This window comes from Diadema setosum, chromosome 18 (assembly GCF_964275005.1).
Source record: "Diadema setosum chromosome 18, eeDiaSeto1, whole genome shotgun sequence".
Classification (NCBI taxonomy): Eukaryota; Metazoa; Echinodermata; class Echinoidea; order Diadematoida; family Diadematidae; genus Diadema; species Diadema setosum.
Genome location: NC_092702.1, coordinates 28,001,836 through 28,023,036, shown reverse-complemented (window position 1 = coordinate 28,023,036; position 21,201 = coordinate 28,001,836). Strand labels below are relative to the sequence as shown.

Genomic DNA, 21,201 nt, shown 5'->3' with positions numbered 1-21,201 from the left:
TTTTTGTGTCTTTTTTACTTATGTAGATATCACATCTTGCTTGTTTCTATGTGTTCGTTTGCTTTCTTTTTTGTTGCTGTTGTATTATGTGATTTTTACTCGCAATATGTACTATTTGTAACAGGGCTCACTTGAAAAGCAGGCCCTTGGGCCCTGAACGTGACTACCCTGTTCTTTCTTTTTTAAATAAAACTGAATAAATAAATAAATAAAATAAACCAGATTCCAAGTATCGAAATGCATCTATTGAGTATGCAAAGGTGTATGGATAGAGCAGATCGTTGGTTGGTCATTCCTGATTGGATTACCTTTAAATCCTAATGAATCAGTAAAGCAGGCTTATGAATTGTATGATTTCAGGCAGGCTTTATTTATTAAAAACGAAGATGCAATATATCTAAAATTGACATCCGTAAACGAATTAAGACTAAAAAAAAAAAAAACACTTCTGATAGGCTATGACTCCTTCCTTCTATATTCAAGGTCCTTATAATATTTTGATGTCAAAACGTAACCATGCTTATCTTCCATTCTAAGAAGATCCTATCATTCTGACTTTCAAAACAAGAATGAACCATCTGTGTTCTGATACATGGAATGACGGTTTTTATGCTATCTCTTTGATAATCTATAGAAGAGTCAGTTGAATCTGACTTGCAGAAAGGACAAAAAGAGATAAGAAAAGGACATGGAGATGTTTCTGAAATCAAATTACGAGCAGCGCACTTGTTCACTCGATAAAAGATAAAAAGATGAACTTGTAATAAAACAACATGGCACAGAAAATGACCATAAACGTACACATTTCGAGATACAGTGCAAGCACGATGACGTTCCAGAGTCGTCCAGATAAGAAGTCGTTGTTAATACAATATTATGTACCACCATCATTGTCATAATACCATCCGTTTTTGTGTACTATTATCTAAAAATAAACTCATTATCAAATATTTTATTTGCTTGGCATATTTTTACTGTAATTACAGTTGAATTGTTATTTATTAAGGTACCATCAATGATTGTGTTCAGTCTATGAATAATTCACATATTGCCAATTAGTTCGGAAGATATGACATTTTACTTTATTCACGTATAAAACGCATTAAGTTGCATTCCCCTCCAACCAGGAATTTTCAATCATCTCCAAATTGTCCAATCAGCAAGCTCCCTGTGGATGACCTTGATTGTGTGTCTGTCGGGCAGCTCTCTGCATCCAGTATACCACGGGGAATCCCCTATGTACTTGACCTCCCTATGACGAACCGGATGTAAATATGGTATCGCTCTGCAGAAAACGCCTGGAAGTGTGGGAAATGTCAGAACCACCTCTCCTGTTTTCCTCCACTTGTAATATTTCCGATAGAGTTCATCGTCATTGGCGACCCGATTGAGGTAGTCCGCAAGATCTTGAAGAGTCTCGAAGTCGGCGGCATGCACGAAGGAATTTGGCGGCGCCACCTGCAGATAGTTTTCTTTGCGCGTGCCGAAGACAACGGGCACAACGCCGGACGTCAGCGAATTCAACCAGAACTTCTCCGTGATGTAATCATAACACTCCGAGTTCGGGGTGGCTAGGTAAAACCTGTAGCGAGCCAGCAGTTTGTTACAGTACTCAGATCTCTTTGGCAGACACTCCTTGTGCCCGCATGCCCCGTAGTCGTCTAGCGGCATGATCTGCAAAAGTTTGGAAATGAGAGAATTCCGTGGCCAAAACACGCCCTTGCAGTTGCTCGCCACCCAGGATATCAGCCCAGTACGGTTATAGAACGACGACTCCTGAAAGTCTGAATCCGATGGGGCATCTTCCGAGTCATTGAAAGGTCGGTAGTAGCCGAAGGGGATGTGGATATCGGATCGCGAGTCGTACGTCATGAGCAAATGATACTTCAGGCGAGCGAATTCCAGAGTCTCTGTCCACCTCACGATGCGGAGGGGACTCTCTGTGCTGAAGTAGATCCACGTCTGTCCTGGCTCGGGTTCAAGTTCCAGCAGTTTGTCTAAGAGAGAATTCCTCCGGAACTGTGTACCCATCATGCCAAAAACTACCGCATCTTTCCCTTTGATCATGCTTATGTTGGCTCCCAGTGTCAGTTTCAAATCGCAGTCATAGCCTCGAGAAAAGCACTCGACGTCCGATTCAAATTCGGGCTCGGTGCTAACCTTAAAAAGACCAGTGTAATGTTTCAATTCCGGGACATGCTTTATGAGTTCCATATCACTAAAAATGTGCATCCTTTTTACACATTTTGTCACCACCATTTCTTCCTGCTCTTCCTTTTCCTCCTCCTTCTTCTCCTCCTCCTCCTCCTCATCCAGAACTCTTACAACAAAGTCATCCATGTCATGAAGATACCTCTCGGTGTCAGCTACAACTATTCTGTCGTCGTCATGACGACTGGTTGTTGTCTTGACAACTTTATTGACTTCAGTAGTAGTGTCATCATCTACATCATCGTCGTAGCGTTCCATTGTCTCGCGGATGGAGTCGGATATTTGTATGCTGGTCTGCATCTCATGAAAGAGGTCCAGTCGAGTCCTGGTGGAGGGGTAGTAATGGCACTCTGGAGTACTCCAGAGGGAGACGACCACGCCCAGGACCAGCACGCACGTCACGATAAAGCTGTAACGGTGGTAGGCCTGAAAAGAAACATCATCAACAACAGAGATTAAGGGAATAGGATGAGATGATATACCAGTGAGAAGACAGAAAAGAAAGAAAACATCGATAGAGGGGATGTACATCGACGGACGTTGTAGAACCATACAGATATGAACTACTAGCTACATGAATAGCTGACGTGAGATTTACGGATATAAAAATTGTAAGTTACGGCCAGTCAAGGAGTCCTGTAGCTAGAAGACTAAAGCTATTACTGTAAAGCTACAGCTGTATTTCAAATCCCATATTGAGAGATAAACAAATGGCATATATAGTTTTGGTGGCCTAATCTCAACTTTAAGAATATAATGGCGTGAGAGCCGAAACTTTACAAGGTTTGCAGCCCCTGGGTCTACATGAATCTGGTTTTACCAAGGAGGTACTCGGTGTACCTCCTTGGTTCTAGCTCTTCTGGGTGGAAGAGTAATATAGTGTCCATGAAGCCGCTGATGTTGCAGGTCATGAGCGCAAGTGAGGCGCTCAAGAAAAGAAAGCAGCTGCCAGGAATGGTAAACTTCTTTTCGTCACTGCAGTCCAAGCTTTTTCTGTGCCATAATGTGTATCTTCCGTAGTTCCCGCCAAATTAGCCCGTAGAGCTATGTGAGGATCCATCTTTTCAAATTTGATATTCGTCTAAATGGATTGTTTTAATCAATATCGTTATCGACGGACAGTCCAATCATCTATTATGGAAAATCTGTGATTAAAGGGGATGGCTAGTAACTGATCAGTAGGAATCGGTGAGAATGTTGGGGGATGATTGTTCCAATCCTTGTGGGATTCATTTAAGAGTACATTGTTGTGTGAAAATGATTTGCTTCAGAATGGCCTCATATTCAAGTAATGTGCAGTTTAATGTTTCCAGGTTAGCATGCCTGTACAGTGTCAGGGCGATCGTTAACGGGTAATTAACGATCGCCCCGTCAATCATCCCCCAGCATTCCCACTGATTCCCACTGATCTGGGGTGGTATTCTGAGACTGTTTTATCTCTGTTGTAAGTCTGTTGTAACAAATCGGTATTCTGAACACCGTTTTATCTCTGTTGTAACTTCTGTTGTAACTTCTGTTGTAACTTGTGTTTTATCTTGCGCACACTTTGCCTGCGCATACCATTGTCTTAGGGTATGCGCACGCGCGTAACAGTGGGCGCAAACCTGAACACCCATTAGATTACACGGTATTCTGAAAACTGTTTTATCTTCTGTTGTAAGTCATGCCATGTGCAAATTTATGCTTCTGACATAAAACAGGGTGGAAGGTGTTTTAACTCCGTTGTAACTTTCGCTTTAACTTATGTTAGATAGTGAGATAATTCATTAACTCAATATTGTGGTATGCGAGTTCAAAGTAAAAAAGATATACAAAAAATAAAAACATTTTGTTTGTACAGAAAGGCAAAAGATAGCAGTTTGACAAAATGTAAACTCATTCACAATACAAAATTTGGTAACAGTAACATTACAGGGGTGGTATTCTGAACACCGTTTTATCTCTGTTGTAACTTGTGTTGTAACTTGTGTTGTAAGTCTGTGAGTTACAACACCGCTAAAACAGTTGTAAATCGGTATTCTGCAAACTGTTTTAACGGTGTTGTAAGTCATGATAACCACGCCCATCGCAATAATCATATCCAATAGGAAATATTGTTAGAAGTAGCATCTAAAAAATTTCAACCAATAAGATTGCTCCCTTGGGCAAATGCGCCTTGCTTAACTCTGCGCGTTGCAACAAGCGCTCATTCTCTGGCGTGCGCACAAATAGGACAATGGCATGCGCAGATAAAGAGAGCCAGAGATAAAATAAAGTTACAACAGAAGCTTGATCATTACCGGTACGCCTTCTTACCGGTTTTGACGTATAATTGGTGCGGTAGGGGATTCGCAAAGCTATCTCAGATTGAGTCTTTTTATTTGAAATTTTGTTTAAAAAAATAAGAAGATATCTGGCGTTCATAAGAGGAACCCAAATTTCATGGTTTGTGGGGAACTTGACGCTTCTAAATTAAGTTAAGCCCTTTGCAATGCCATGTTATTATTATTATTGTTATTATTGTTGTTGTTGCTGTTGTTGTTGTCACTATCTTCACAAGATATCTCTTGGAGATCATTATCACGTCAAGTTCCATCATGGAACCTTAGACTTCTAATACTTTTCTCAGGATTCGCGTCATTCCCAGCAATAAATATTTTTGAAACACCCAAATGTACTGATAATGAATTCTTATTGGTGAAGACAGTGAAATCATATAAAAACTGTTTGATATTTTGAAAGATATTTTTTAAATGAATATTGCTTAAAACAAACTGCCGACGGTGCTGGTAACCTTTCTGTTCATGTGTTGTGTTTTCATCTATGTGCATAATTATGCTACGCGTATGTACCTGTAATGTTACTGTTTCCAAATTTTGTATTGTGGAATGAGTTTACATTTTGTCAAACTGCTATCTTTTGCCTTTCTGTACATAAATTGTTTTTATTTTTTGTATATCTTTTTTATTTTGAACTCGCATACCACAATATTGACTTAATGAATTATCTCACTATCTAACATAAGTTAGAGCGAAAGTTACAACGGAGTTAAAACACCTTCCATCCTGTTTTATCTCAGAAGCATAAATTTGCACGGGGCATGGCTTACAACAGAAGATAAAGCAGTTTTCAGAATACCGTGTAATCTAATGGGTGTTCAGGTTTGCGCCCACTGTTACGCGCGTGCGCATACCCTAAGACAATGGTATGCGCAGGCAAAGAGTGCGCAAGATAAAACACAAGTTACAACAGAAGTTACAACAGAGATAAAACGGTGTTCAGAATACCAATTTGTTACAACAGACTTACAACAGAGATAAAACAGTCTCAGAATACCACCCCTGGTACATACGCGTAGCATAATTATTATGCGCATAGATGAAAACACAAACACATGAACAGAAAGGTTACCGGCACCGTCGGTAGTTTGTTTTAAGCACTATTCATTTCAAAAATATCTTTCAAAATATCAAACAGTTTTTTTATATGATTTCACTATCATCACCAATAAGAATTCATTATCAGTACCCTTGGGTGTTTCAAAAATATTCATTGCTGGGGATGGCGCGAATCCTGAGAAAAGTATTAGAAGTCTAAGGTTCCATGTTGGAACTTGACGTGATATTGATCTCCAAGAGATATCTTGTGAAGATAGTGACAACAACAACAACAATAATAATAATAACATGGCATTGCAAGGGCTTAACTTGATTTAGAAGCGTCAAGTTCCCCACAAACCATGAAATTTGGGTTCCTCTTATGAACGCCAGATATCTTATTTTTTTAACAAAATTTCAAATAAAAAGACTCAGTCTGAGATAGCTTTGCGAATCCCCTACCGCACCAACTATACGTCAAAACCGGTAAGAAGGCATAATGATCAAGCTTCTGTTGTAACTTTTATTCTATCTCTGGCTCTCTTTACCTGCGCATGCCATTGTCCTATTTGTGCGCACGCCAGAGAATGAGCGCTTGTTAAAACGCGCAGAGTTAAGCAAGGCGCATTTGCCCAAGGGAGCAATCTCATTGGTTGAAATGTCTTAGATCCTACTTCTAACAATATTTCCTATTGGATATGATTATTGCGATGGGCGTGGTTATCATGACTTACAACACCGTTAAAACAGTTTTCAGAATACCGATTTACAACTGTTTTAGCGGTGTTGTAACTCACAGACTTACAACACAAGTTACAACACAAGTTACAACAGAGATAAAACAGTGTTCAGAATACCACCCCAGGGGTGGTATTCTGAGACTGTTTTATCTCTGTTGTAAGTCTGTTGTAACAAATTGGTATTCTGAACACCGTTTTATCTCTGTTGTGACTTCTGTTGTAACTTGTGTTTTATCTTGCGCACTCTTTGCCTGCGCATACCATTGTCTTAGGGTATGCGCACGCGCGTAACAGTGGGCGCAAACCTGAACACCCATTAGATTACACGGTATTCTGAAAACTGTTTTATCTTCTGTTGTAAGCCATGCCCCGTGCAAATTTATGCTTCTGAGATAAAACAGGATGGAAGGTGTTTTAACTCCGTTGTAACTTTCGCTCTAACTTATGTTAGATAGTGAGATAATTCATTAAGTCAATATTGTGGTATGCGAGTTGAAAATAAAAAAGATATACAAAAAATAAAAACAATTTATGTACAGAAAGGCAAAAGATAGCAGTTTGACAAAATGTAAACTCATTCCACAATACAAAATTTGGAAACAGTAACATTACAGGTACATACGCGTAGCATAATTATGCACATAGATGAAAACACAAACACATGAACAGAAAGGTTACCAGCACCGTCGGCAGTTTGTTTCAAGCAATATTCATTTAAAAAATATCTTTCAAAATATCAAACAGTTTTTATATGATTTCACTGTCTTCACCAATAAGAATTCATTATCAGTACCTTTGGGTGTTTCAAAAATATTTATTGCTGGGAATGACGCGAATCCTGAGAAAAGTATTAGAAGTCTAAGGTTCCATGATGGAACTTGACGTGATAATGATCTCCAAGAGATATCTTGTGAAGATAGTGACAACAACAACAGCAACAACAACAATAATAACAATAATAATAATAACATGGCATTGCAAAGGGCTTAACTTAATTTAGAAGCGTCAAGTTCCCCACAAACCATGAAATTTGGGTTCCTCTTATGAACGCCAGATATCTTCTTATTTTTTCAAACAAAATTTCAAATAAAAAGACTCAATCTGAGATAGCTTTGCGAATCCCCTACCGCACCAACTATACGTCAAAACCGGTAAGAATGCATACCGGTAATGATCAAGCTTCTGTTGTAACTTTATTTTATCTCTGGCTCTCTTTATCTGCGCATGCCATTGTCCTATTTGTGCCCACGCCAGAGAATGAGCGCTTGTTGCAACGCGCAGAGTTAAGCAAGGCGCATTTGCCCAAGGGAGCAATCTTATTGGTTGAAATTTTTTAGATGCTACTTCTAACAATATTTCCTATTGGATATGATTATTGCGATGGGCGTGGTTATCATGACTTACAACACCGTTAAAACAGTTTGCAGAATACCGATTTACAACTGTTTTAGCGGTGTTGTAACTCACAGACTTACAACACAAGTTACAACACAAGTTACAACAGAGATAAAACGGTGTTCAGAATACCACCCCCAGTTCACTAGCCAGCCCCTTTAAGAAGAGAAAGCGGTCGAAAGAGAATGTACCTAAAACAAGTCAACCGCAACCTACTCGTTCAGTAATCCTTTCTGTTTAGTATATCCTATAGTAAAATCAATTGTTAAAGAGTGAACCAAAGCGTTTGGTATACAATTCCTTATTTTGAGGACGCTGCTAGGTGGATTATCCGTGATAAACGATTTAACGACAGAACTGTGGCTTTGGTCATTAGCTCTGGGGGTTGAGAGAACTAACATGTGTCTTCAAATATTCTGAGACTGTAACAGGAAGACCATAGTTTCTTGAATACAACGTGAATGTGTAACTTTATATTATTTCTGTTGCTTTTACATTACATTGTACACATTCTTTTCAGTAAGTTTGTATGGTGGTTCTACTGGAGAGCGTCATGTATTTTTTTTTTTACTTGTTTGTCCTTTGTTGTTTATTTTTATGTATTTCCCTAAAAGATAAGAACACCAAAATAGCATCAAATACAATACAATTTTGACGTTGTGAACTTGTGAGTAAACTATTTGTACAGCAATTTCTGCGCTTACATTTTTTGTTAACTTCATCTTAATGAATTCTTTCATACAGTATCGTCACAATACATTTTATCATACTAAAACAAAAATATAGATGAAGGAGATGACCACTATAAGGAAAGATTGACTGGAATGGCAATGTATACCAGGAACACTTTATAAGGTATACATAAAAAGGACAAGAAGAAATGTGCCGTGTAATAGGCTGTAAGCGCATGTGACTTGTATTATGTGTGTGTGTGGATGTGTGCAGTGTGTGACTAAAACTTGTAAAATAGGGTTACTGAAATGGGAAGAGTTAAATATTTAGGGAATGTAAGTGAAGAATATACTGTAATATCATTGAACTTATTTCTTATTATTCTGTTCGGCAGTCTGTAGAATGTATTTGTTTGGGTTTGTGTTGTTGGTTGTATTTTACATGATTGTTTTCTTTTCTACCTTCCTATACACAACCAATAATGCTTCCCTGGCAGTATCAACACTGTACTTCGTGATTTAATCTCATTGGTATATTATTGTTTATATGAAAAAGAAAGAAAAATAAAAGATTGACAAAAAAAGAAGAAGAAGAAAGTTTGTGCCTACACTCTCGATTGTTGCCCTGACACATTACAAGAGGCCAACAAAGTCTGTATTCTTCCTGACATATCGTTGCTTCTTTATTCAAACCACCATCCAGGGCAAATATTTGCCCTGCATAACAATGCGCGTCTGCTAATGACGCAACGTCTTTGTAGACGACACGCTCGGAAGGTGAACTTTCAAAAGAATACTTGTAGGTCTTGACAGAGAATTTTGTTTGTCTGTTGTTCAAGCAGTTTATCACCACTAGATGTACCGGAATATTTTGTAAGGGTGTATGTGTGTGTGTGTGGGGGGGGGGGGGGGGGGGGGGGACAGGGACGGGGGCAAGGGAGAGATAAGGAGAGGATTTGCTTTCTCTATCCTTATGTCAACTGCTTAAAGTCCATGGGCCAAGAGGCGAAAAATTGGTTATTGGTACCATCTCAGGTGGCAATACCTTTTTGGTGTCATTTTGTTTGTTGGGCATAGATATGCTTATCAAGCTATGATAGCATTTCCAAATGATTTAGCTTAGTCCTAATAAATGAATTTTTAACCAGTTTGGTCTCGTTTTTATATCCCTATACTTCTGAATCGAGGCTAACCGCTATAGAAACCGAGGCCAGTGAGGGAGATTTATTTGATTTGATATGATATATTAATTTTGAATTATTTGCAATAAAATGAAAATAATATAGGGTAAAATTTGGAAATTTATAGAAATTTTATGAATATAGATTTGGCGTAAATATTCCTCGAGGAATGATAAACGTCAAATAAATTCAAATAACAACAACAACAACAACAGAACACCTGTGGACATACAGAAGACAGTGCTCTTCTTTCTATAGCGGTTAGTTTCGATTCAGAAGTAAAGGGATATAACAGTGAAACCAAACGGGTTAAAAATTCATTTATTAGGACTAAGCTACTCATTTGGAAATGCTATCATAGCTTGATAAGCATATCTATGCCCGACAAACAAAATGACACCAAAAAGGTTTTGCCACCTCAGATGGTACCAATATCTGGCCTGGCCCATGGACTATAAGGGATGGTACAGTTTCGGTTGAGGTAGGGGCTTCAGGTTTCCAACATATTTCGATGATTGTTATTTTTTTTTTCAGAGAAATAGATTCTAAGAGAAATATAAGTTTATTTGACAAATACTGCCCTTAAAATGGCTGAGTTATGAAATATAAAGCGATCCTAATAAAATGTTTGGACTCACCTTACTGTCCTCCATATTAGGATCGCTTTGTTTTACTCCGGGTTTTTTTTTTCATATGTCAGCAATTTCAAACAGATTTTCATCCAACAAACTTTGAATTCTTCTTAGATTTGTATACTCTTTAACAATACTGTCATGTCATAGCGTGGTTTCTAAGTTTCTCAGAAAAAAAGTTCAAAGCTGAATCCTCACCTCAAACAAATATCATCCTTTCAAATTAGTATATAGGGTAAGGAGGGCTTAATAACATCATATCGCCAAGCTCAACATCAGACAGATTTTGCGAGTGATGAGAGCCCTTCCCCCGTCCCCCCCACCATCGCTTACCGGCATGCATACATCGATTCGATAGCTATAACCTTATGAAGTATGAAGTCATTATTGCTATTATTAAATCTGGTTATAATCATGTTGTTTATCTTCATTGACATCAATGAATAAGCCAGTTCGTAGTTCTACTTTGCGCATGAGCAGAAAAAAGGTCATTCGTACCAACACGCATGATGGTTTTTAAATTCGCTGAGATAAGCATCTGTCATATAATGTTTATTCATGCAATGCTTGTAAATGATACTTGCCTGTACATCCACCTGACAGCAAACCTGGTATTTGGCAATACCAATAAAAACATAATGTATTTTAATGCATTCAATACAAAACAAAGAAATGGATACTTCCCCGAGGGTTTTTGACGGACCATTCTGGTCACCTAGCGGGGCCCCATGTCATAAAAAGTTGATATGATAACAACTCTTGCTGGAATGGCAATTGTCATGGTAACGACAAGAATGCAGCTTCCTGATTGGCTGTTGCCATGGGAAGTTGCCATTCCAGCAAGAGTTGACATCCTAACATCTTTTATGAAACGGGGCCCGGGCTCACTATGCGAGATCATTTTTGTTTATCACGAATTCCACATTGTTACGCCTGGCAAAATGACCGGTAGGCATTATGTTGCTTTGAATACGAGTGAAGTGCCTGAACACCTGAGCAAAAAGAAAGGTCATTTGTACCAACGTGCACATGAGCTAATTACGAACTGGCTTATTACCATCAGTATAAGGATGTAATTCAGTCCCCCCCCCCCCCCAGGAATAAAGCTACGGTGTATCAATCACGATTTATCTCTCCCTTGGCTGCGGTGGTTGTGCCCTGCAATTTACCCTTAATTGCTTTAATATTCAGGACAGTTACAAAGAAAGCTACAAATCTCTCGAGATCTAGGACAACAAATTAGAATCGGCTATTGGGATACGAAAATAATTGCGTTTTTGCCTTTGTTCTGGACGAGCTGGAGAGGGTGTAGAGGAGAGCAATGAATTGTTTCGGCCTTTTGTGGGATGTGTGGCCGGCTTGGAAGGGGATAAAGTCATCAGTGAGATGACACTGCGTTTTCACCGGAAGAATGTTAGTGTTGTATTACTAATAGTTTAATGATAGTTAAAGACACTCTTGTGTAGAGGGCGCGGTAATCTATTGAAGACTGAAGGAATTGCGATTGTGTCGACTGGTATCCGGTTAGACTTTTGCACTCTAGATACTTTACAACAAGATACTTTATTACTTTAGATGTGTATGTGTATGTGTGTGTGTGTGTGTGTGCGCGCGCGCTTGGGTAACTGCAAATTGATAAATCTTTTTTGTTTCATTATTTTGTGTGAGGTTTTCAGGGATATTGCCCCATGTGCCCCAAACACACACACACACACACGCGCGCATTGTAACAAGTTATAATGAAAAACATGTTATGTTATGTTATGTTAATAATAAGTACAGTATGATACTATTTAAAGGCAACCTATTAAAGCTCATCCAGCGTTAATTCTTTCAGTCGTTTGGATGGCGGCAGTATCAAAAATAGATTACAAACCGTAGCCCCCCCCCCCCCCAAACAAAAAATACGTCACCTTCCGCAACGATAAAAGACAGGGAATCAATGCAAATACAATATCAGGGTATGAAACTTTAACTCATTTATTGAACTTACTTCTCTATAGATGTTGTGAACTAATCTGCATGTTGCTGGAAATGCAACACGGAGCTGACCACCAATCACGCAGTTTCAGCCTCCGTTGCCGCTATCACAACAAAGGTTGTTTTTGGAAAGACAATGAGCAATGATCGACTCACGGTGCCCATCGCGGAAGACCTTAGTGTCCATCTTCTCCGGACATAATGATGGGATCGGAGATCTCACTATGGACAGGTCGGGGTTTCTGAAATCTATTGTACCTGTACCACCTATTTTGTATAATTATGCCGAATTCTATAGGCATTTGGTTGGCATTACATTCTATACCCTATTGCGCTCTTCCCGCGGCCCTTTGGTGGGTTTGGCTGCGGCCTTTTCAGTCATAATCTCGCAGCCCTTTTGATCATTTTGCAGTAGCCCTTTGCACTCTTTACATCACGCTTTCCCAATCGTTTGGTTGCAGCCTTCTCTATCACTATCTTTTGGCTGCAGCCTCTGACTGCCCGAAATATTATGTTCACATAGGACTTCGATGAACGCAACTGCTAATATTTTCTTTCTTCCTGGATTAGCGTTTGAATGAATAACTAAATGAATAGATAAATAGATAAATAAATAGATGAACAAATAGATAAACAAACAAATAAACAAATAGATAAATAAATAGATGAACAAATAGATAAACAAACAAATAAACAAATAGATAAATAAATAAGCACATAGATTCATGAATTGATAGATACTTGACATGTACATTTTAACATTCTATAATAGTCACGCAATATACATCTGTTCGTTAGCTGACCGAGAGAGTCGGATTCAAATGTCGGTAGATGCTAAGCATGCAGCATAAAATGTACAAACTGTATACCGGTATTATGACTTCGCTGAGACATGCTGGTTTAAATGTGTAAATGTTTGCAAGGCGAAATTAGTGCCTGCATCCGTCACGTTCAATGCAGGTATGTTTGATGTTGTTGTTCATTTTCTACATCGGCAGTATATTTTTATTCTCTTGTAATAATTTCGTACATACATTTCGTACACAAAATACAACCGCTTTGCCATAAAAACGATAAAAAGAAAACGACTGGTAACGCCATTCTATAGTGTGTATCCATACACGCGTGCGTGACGAGGATCTATGGATGTTTAATATTAAACTGCCGTGTTGATATTCAAAGTCGAATGATAGTTCGACAGCTGGTATGGATTTGAAATTATCTTCTGACATTGGGTGTTTTAACAACACAAGATTGACGTTTTTATTGTTCAAAGGAAATATTGATTGAAATAATTTCCGCGATATGATACTTGTAGTTTGGAGTCTTGAGAGTTTATGATAATAGAATTACGATGGTGAAAAAAAGGAGCTAGGCAGATTGGGAGGATTTCGAGAGATACTAATTATAAAAAGTCATAGCGCGATCATGGAGGAAAAAAATAAATCGTGGAATCTAAGATCATACAAAACTATACACCGGGCAACAATGCCGGCATACCTAATGAGAGACAAACCGCGAGTAAATACACACACACACACACACACACACACAGACACACACACACACACACGCACACACACACACACACACACACACATACTCATATATATATATATATATATATATATATATATATATATATATATATATCATAATTCATATAATGTTACAAAAACAGCTGGATGTCATCAAGATAGCAGTATGCACATCAACTGCCGAGCTTCCTCAGCATCGCTATGCTGGAGAACAAATATAGAAGGACGTTCAACTGATTTGTCTTTAATAGCAAAAAATGACAGACAAGTGAACACAATACACACACAACATATCCAAAGGCCTGCATGCATTTGCAATGCACATTCAATTCAATTGTATGCATCCGTTCATCAAAAAAGAAACGTCCGTATAGACATGCAAACAAAAATATGCACGCAATCATATCGGAAAAAAGTATAGCAATGAAAGGTCACGGACACGTGTAAAGCAGGGCTTATATCGATGGGGTCCAGTAACAAAATTATAATTATTTTGACACAATTCGACATCTGTATTTAATACATTTTAAACAGATTTAATAAACATGGAAAATAGACATTCGTGTAGTTTGGAAACTTCAGTTTCATTAATTGACGTGTTATTGTACACCATGAATGTGCCTAATAGCAAAAAAAAAAAAAACAAAAACAACAACAACAACAAAAAACACACACAAAAAAACAAACAAACAAACAAACAAACAAACACTCTTGCCCGTGCAGGCCCAAACTCCCTGACTTCTATGCGTCATTACTGTCACTACTGGTTGCATGTGTTGTAATACATAAATCACTGATAACAGCAAAAGGAATAAAAATAAAAATAAAGTAACACACAAACACACGCGTGCGCGCGTGCGCACGCACACACACACATACACACATGTTACGACAAATTGATTAAAATTTCTACTGTCAAACCATCATAAAAAGCCCTGATTGAAATATATTCCATGTTTGTGCATGGCAATAATGATCGAAAATATACATCGTTATTATTTAGAAGATAAGATACACTCATACAAACATTGAAAGCATATTGTTAAATCACATGCTTTAAGTTTCATCTTCCTGATATGGGCCATGTGAACCTGCATTCAGTATGCAAATTGCAGAGGTGAGACGAACCTATGAGGTGCCAGCGTTTTATCATTTTCTGTTTTGTGCTACCTACAGGGTTCAGAACTCTAAACTTCACAACTAACACTGTGTGTAGAGTTCTGTGTTCCAGCATACTGTTCAAAGACACTATTAGACGCTGCCACGAGAAGGCGTTGTTCTAAAAAAAGTTGTTCGTCACAACAAGGAGTTTGCTATTCATAAAAGGGTTTGCAAATCCCTAGCGGCGTTTTGAAAGGAAAAGCCGGAGAGCGGGCCAATGCGGGAATACGCTTGAGTACCCTCAAAGGACCGCTGAATGGCGGCGCCGCTGTTTTCCTGCACAATGTAATCTGCCAAGGCACCTTAGTACTTGTACTTCTGGTGGGATTTTGACCAGTCGGTCGCCAGTCATGGTTGCTGACTTACAAGCATTCATTGTTCTTTAACGACCACGTACAGACAAATAAAATCAAACGCTGCTATTAACTTGTAATCGCTATTGTCATTGCCATCATTTCTAGCTCGCGATTATCCGCAAGGACAGCCACATCACAATCAGGTCGTATTAGAAAGTTCAACTCCAGACAGAAACGAAAATGCGTTCATTTATTTGGAGACATATTAAGTGGGGTTGATATAGGTTGGAAAAGAATGGGTAGTTCACACATATAGGTTCCGTCCTTTTTCCGCATACCACAGAAATCTTATAAGTGCCAACTGAAAGCAGGCCCGTAACTGGGGGGGGGGGGGGGGGGGGTGTTCAGAGGGCTCTGCGGACCCCCCCCCTTTTTTTTTGCCAGCAGCACAAAACATAATGATAATAATGATAAATAAAAGAAATAAAAGGGAAAATGAGTCGCGTAATCAACACTGGTGTTGATTTCAAATCATTTCATTCTCCATGTTCCCAATGTTTGTTTAGGGTTGAAGTGAGCATTCATCACTGAGGTCGGGCAAACTATAATGTTGTTAAAATATGAAACGACAAAACTCTGAGAGCTAGATAGGCCTAACACTTTTGCAACCTATCAAGAGAATGAGACAATACCAAAATATGCGAGGGAGTTGCATTTCGTTTCATTTGTGTACATCACGAAAATGTTCATCCACGCACAATCATGCATTCTTTGCTCCACATTGGATACAAGGAAGACACAAAGTAACAGTTTAGGTTGGGAGGGCACCTCGAATTCGTAGGAGGAAATGTATCGAACCGGGGCTCAAAATAACTTCCCCTATTGTATAAGGACAGCGCAAAAAAAAAGAGACTATACAAACAACAACAGCAACAACATACAAATTTCAGTCAAAAACAAAAACGACGCACAATGCATGAATAAACAAAGATACAGACAATTCACGAGAAATCCGATGGACGAAAATTCCGTCTAACAGCACGTAGAACCGGACAACCAAAAAAAAAAAAAAAAAAAAAAAAAATGAAATTATCCCCCCCCCCAAAAAAAAAAACAACCATCAAATAAACAAACAAACAAAACACATCTATGTGGTTAAAAACACCGCAAGTCTTCTGCGGCCAAATTTAGGCTCCTCAAGTTTAAACTGCAATTCAACCCTATACTAAAATCAACTTTAATCAATAGAGTAAAACAAGGCGAACAATCCTGTTGAACTTTTGTCTCAAAGTTCATTTATTGATGAATAACATTACACTCGTACTGCGATATTTACTTATACCTTCTTCGAACTGCTCCTTGATCAAAAGCCACAAGATGGCATAACGTAACTTTATGAGACATGAATACCTTAAATGCTACAAAGTTTTACATGCTTTCACCACGCTTAAAGATTCGTATAAAGCATGAGTCATACATCAAAGCTATACTTTATGCTTTGCAATGATGATATCGCGTCTAGAATCGCCCATTAGTTATTCACAAAACATAATAGAAGTGTATGCTTTTTTGCTGAAAAGTTATTTCAAGACATTATTCATCGCGAAAGTCCTTTACTTTGTCGACAGCCCCCTCCAAAAACAAGATAAAAAGATTAAAAAAGAGAATTGGGATGAAGCTTTATACATAGAGATGGAAGACTTCTGGATATAATACTACATCTTCCCATCTCACACAATTTGTCTGTTTTTGTTGATATGAGTATTTTTTTTTTAGTGTAACTGAATTGAATTGAATTGAACTGAATTGCACTGAATTGAATTGAATTGAGTTAAATTAAATGATATCACTGCCCCATGAAAACACGCGAAACTTTCAAGTCCATGCACCTCCAACCTTACTTTTAGGCCTAAATATGCAGCCTCTATATATCAGTCTATTATGTGAAATATTGTCCGATTTTACCCCGTCTATTTAAGTCCAGCTTGAGCATGGTGTTAATTGAATTGGGCACATTGGAAGATACCAGATCGTTTTGAGTGATTTTGAGAGAGTTTCTTTCAATCGCTGGAAAATAAGAAAGAAAGCCTTTATTGAAACAGAGATCTTACCTGGTATCTACTCATAATTGCAGCGATTTTTGAATTCCCGACAGTCCTCAAGAAACGACGAAATTCTATCTTCTTTTGCTTGAATGCAATTCCGTCGATTTTCAGTATTGTATACGCTCGGTGTCATGAGGGGGATATCATTTAGCACTGGATGTGCGATGACTTTTACATTAGACCATTTTCGATTGATGAGCCAGGAGGGTTGCATTTGGCTGCAGATTCAGCAAACAGATTTAGCGAGGAAACAAAGCATACTTTAATCTCGTTGACGTTACCCCCGGCGCATGTTTGCCTAACTGAGGCACTGCACAATGACTCTTCACTGTTTGCATCTTCCTTAAAGGTAGTTTTCTTGCTTCACAACCAATGCTCTCAATTTCCATCAATGCTTATTCGTGAATTGCTTCGCATCGTGGTACTATCCTGGATTACCCAATGTTCACGAAATTCTATACTTGCTGAGGTCAGGATACATGAAGTCTGGTATATCAAGGGGTTTTATTTTGACGACAACGAATGGGTGACGATAACCTTTTTTCTGAATATTCGAAGATCAATGAAATTAAGAACTTCAGTACATGAAGCAATGGGTACAAGAAGCATGATAAAATAACTATAACAAAAATCTGCTTAAATAACCCGCCATGCAGTGAGCAGGTCACGAGGGTCTATGGCATTGCGCAAAACATTTACTCGCTGCACGTGAAATAACCATTTCAGTCATACTATGACATCCACAATATGCTCCTATATAGGATAATGAAACTTAAGGATAAACATTGAGCGAAATCAGACATCTAAAAAGTGACAATCTATCAAGTCAATGACTCCTTTACTGTGACCATGATGCTGTCATCAAAGATCGCGAAAATTCCGTCCCGGGTCCCATTTAACAATAATAAAAAAAAAAAATCAAAATGATAATGGCTCTTTCTGAAATGTCAACTGTCATGATAACAACAGATATCCTGATTGGCTGTTGGTAACAAAAGTTGCTATTCCAACAAAAAGGGTTATAATGACGTCTTGTTTTTTATTCTAATGAAACGGGGTCCTGGTCTTTGGTGCAGGACCCGTACCATGCGTGCTCTATGCACGGCTATGCCTTTCCCATCTATTCTGTATACACCAAGACCCGCGCGATAGGCCTATAATCCCTTCTGACCGTGAAGTGTCAACGGTTTTAAACTTCCTGGTAGAAGCAAATGACCGCCCCGATTTGCTATTTTATGTTACTGTTTTCTAAGAGGGATTAGTCTATGTATGAAATTAATAATGAGGAGAACTGAGCACCAATTTTATGTCAAGAGTGACGTGAAATGGACATTAATTTTGAAGTCAACTTCGCTGTGAACCTCTAAATTGCTACTGTTACGACTGGCTGAATATGCGACCAATTTAAAGTTACTTGAAAAAATTATGATACATGATCATTAATCATGAATAGCTGTATAAGAATCATTATCTTGATGACTAAGTGACTGCACTAAGTATCGTCACAGTTCCTTGCCCAGCAATAGATGAAGTTGTGACCCACACCCATGAGACCTCCATTCCAAATTCTATCCGATTTACAGGTTACTGTACTTTTGCCTATTGTACTGTCAAACCTGCCTATGCTGCAACCCATGATGGGAGATGAAAAAAGTGGCCGTTGTAGACAGGTGGCCGCTATTAGACAGGTTCTTTAACATGCTTTTTTCTCTCGGAGCGGAATTGTTTTCAGTGGTGATTCGATACGACAGGTGGCCGCTTTAGACAGGTGGTCGCTGACAGGTTTGACAGTAGTGATACAGTGCAAAGAGTTCGGCATGATTGCACGTAGCATTATCAGCTAGACCATGAAGGGACCATGAAGACATGCAAAGATGGATTTTAAAAGAAGCATCTCTCATCCAGAGTTAGGCAGCGAACGAAAACGTCTGGGATATCGAGGTGACAAAACAAGAAACAATGAAAACTATGTAAACATCAATTTTGAGAAGCAGCAATAATTCGACAGCAATATTTGTCATTTTTATGGGGTATTTTATAGGGTATACATTCACTACAATGTATTATCATACAATCAGTAAAGTAGTTCATACTGATGTTTATTTACAAAACGATGTATATATATATATATATATATACATGTGTGTGTGTGTGTGTACGTATATATCATAGAATAATGATATAAAATAACTAAGAATGTGGAGAAAATATACGCAATCAGAAAAAAAAAATAACATGATCTTGATGCAAAACATGTGAAGCGGAAGAAGAAATGTCAAAAGGTATCAGCAAAGCTTACTGGTTTTCAAATAGAGATAATGCTAACAAAATAAACAAATAAAAAGGCTCAATTGTTATATTCCATTTCAGTGTTCTCAAATGTGAAATGTATGTAGTAAAACGAAAGATCACAGAGTACACTATACTGAAAGAAATAAATCAAACGCGAAACATTATCATTGTACGAATTTTGCCACTAAAAAGTGTCTGCGGTTTGTTGTATCAAATAACTCATAGTATTACATAGTTTGTGTGTAGGCCCTAATAGTTTGCTGTATGTGTAATTCTCCTTGAGTCCTGTGTGAATAGCGGAAAAACAAATAAATGACGAATTAAATCACTCAGTCAGACCGCAACGCTGCTGTTAATGAGCTCAAATCAAAAATTTATCGTACGTGCAGGTTTTTGCGCATGTCCTTCTCAACACCCGAGATTTTGCGAGATAATTCAGAGACAAAGTGCATGGTCTACGAGATTCATTTATTGACGACATGAAGATCTACTCTCCGTGACTAATTGACATGATTTGTGAATATTTGATATTAATCAGACCTTTTAATGCTTATATCATGTGAAATGAACTTATGATACCGTTATTCTTATCACCGCATCCTACTGACATTTTTTAAAACGATCCTAGAACATATTATGACAAGGCTTTCTATTTATTGATCACCCGACCCGTTCCAAAGTTGAATCAACTTATTACTGATATCCAACATTCTAGAGATTCTTGTTATAGTAGCTCAGTAAGAACTGAATTGGTCCCTCGCTTAGAAAACTATAAAAATTGAAAGTCTCGTCGAGTGAAAATCGTGGAGTGGCAATTTGAGATACATGCATGATCATGTGCTCTCAGGGTATCATTAGTTAAATTACTCAGCGATGTATACAGTGGAATTAGATGGAATAATTATTGTAATTCACAATAGAGATCCCCAAAGAACTATGTGTGCACAATAAGTTTTAGATCTTTGATTATTGATTAATAATGAGCCATTCATTAATGCAACAGTAAACTGCTATCTGAGCAAACAAAGTCCAAGCCAAAGTTGAGCTGTCGATCAGAGTGGAGTGTTGTTCTTGTTGTTGACGTGGAGATCTTACCCCGAGCGCGTATACATACATCGTGCGCGCGCACACACACACTCAGGGTCCTACACTTTTATCTACACACAGAGTATTACTGTATGTACAGCACACGTTTACTGTCCTTCCGCGCTGACCAACTGTTTCAACTCTCCACTCAGAGGGAATTAACCAATCAGAAACGCGTATTCGCGGCAAACTGAAATCTCGTCAAAAATTAACTGTACAACGCAATGATTTATTCGATCACCTGACCCGTTCCAATAATCAGTCCACATGAAGTCATCATATTTCCATAGTATGATATTTCCTCTTTCATTTCATACCTCTTCGATTTTGGTCCACGTTTATTTCATTGTTCTAATGTACCCCCTAAGAAAAATGAAAAATATGCAAATTTTATGTTTTATACTTTCCTTGCTCAGTATATTTTATATGTCACAACCTTTCAATTAGTCGGATGTCATTAAAGTACAACTTTTCAGCTTTTTATCGATGTATTAATCAGGAAGATTGGTAATGTCGTTTTGATTTACAGGGACTCTAAAAATATGGTCTTCCAGCTC

General features: G+C 38.2%; 1 protein-coding gene across 1 annotated transcript; it reads right to left on the bottom strand.

The window, feature by feature from the left end:
• Positions 1–277: 277 nt before the first annotated feature.
• LOC140241425 (alpha-(1,3)-fucosyltransferase 7-like) lies at positions 278–10,207 on the bottom strand. Its single transcript, XM_072321155.1, has 2 exons — positions 10,193–10,207; positions 278–2,637 (listed from the first exon to the last, which is right to left on the bottom strand). The coding sequence occupies exons 1-2, from the start codon at positions 10,205–10,207 to the stop codon at positions 1,138–1,140; spliced, it is 1,515 nt and encodes a 504-aa protein (XP_072177256.1). The 3' UTR covers positions 278–1,137.
• Positions 10,208–21,201: the final 10,994 nt, after the last annotated feature.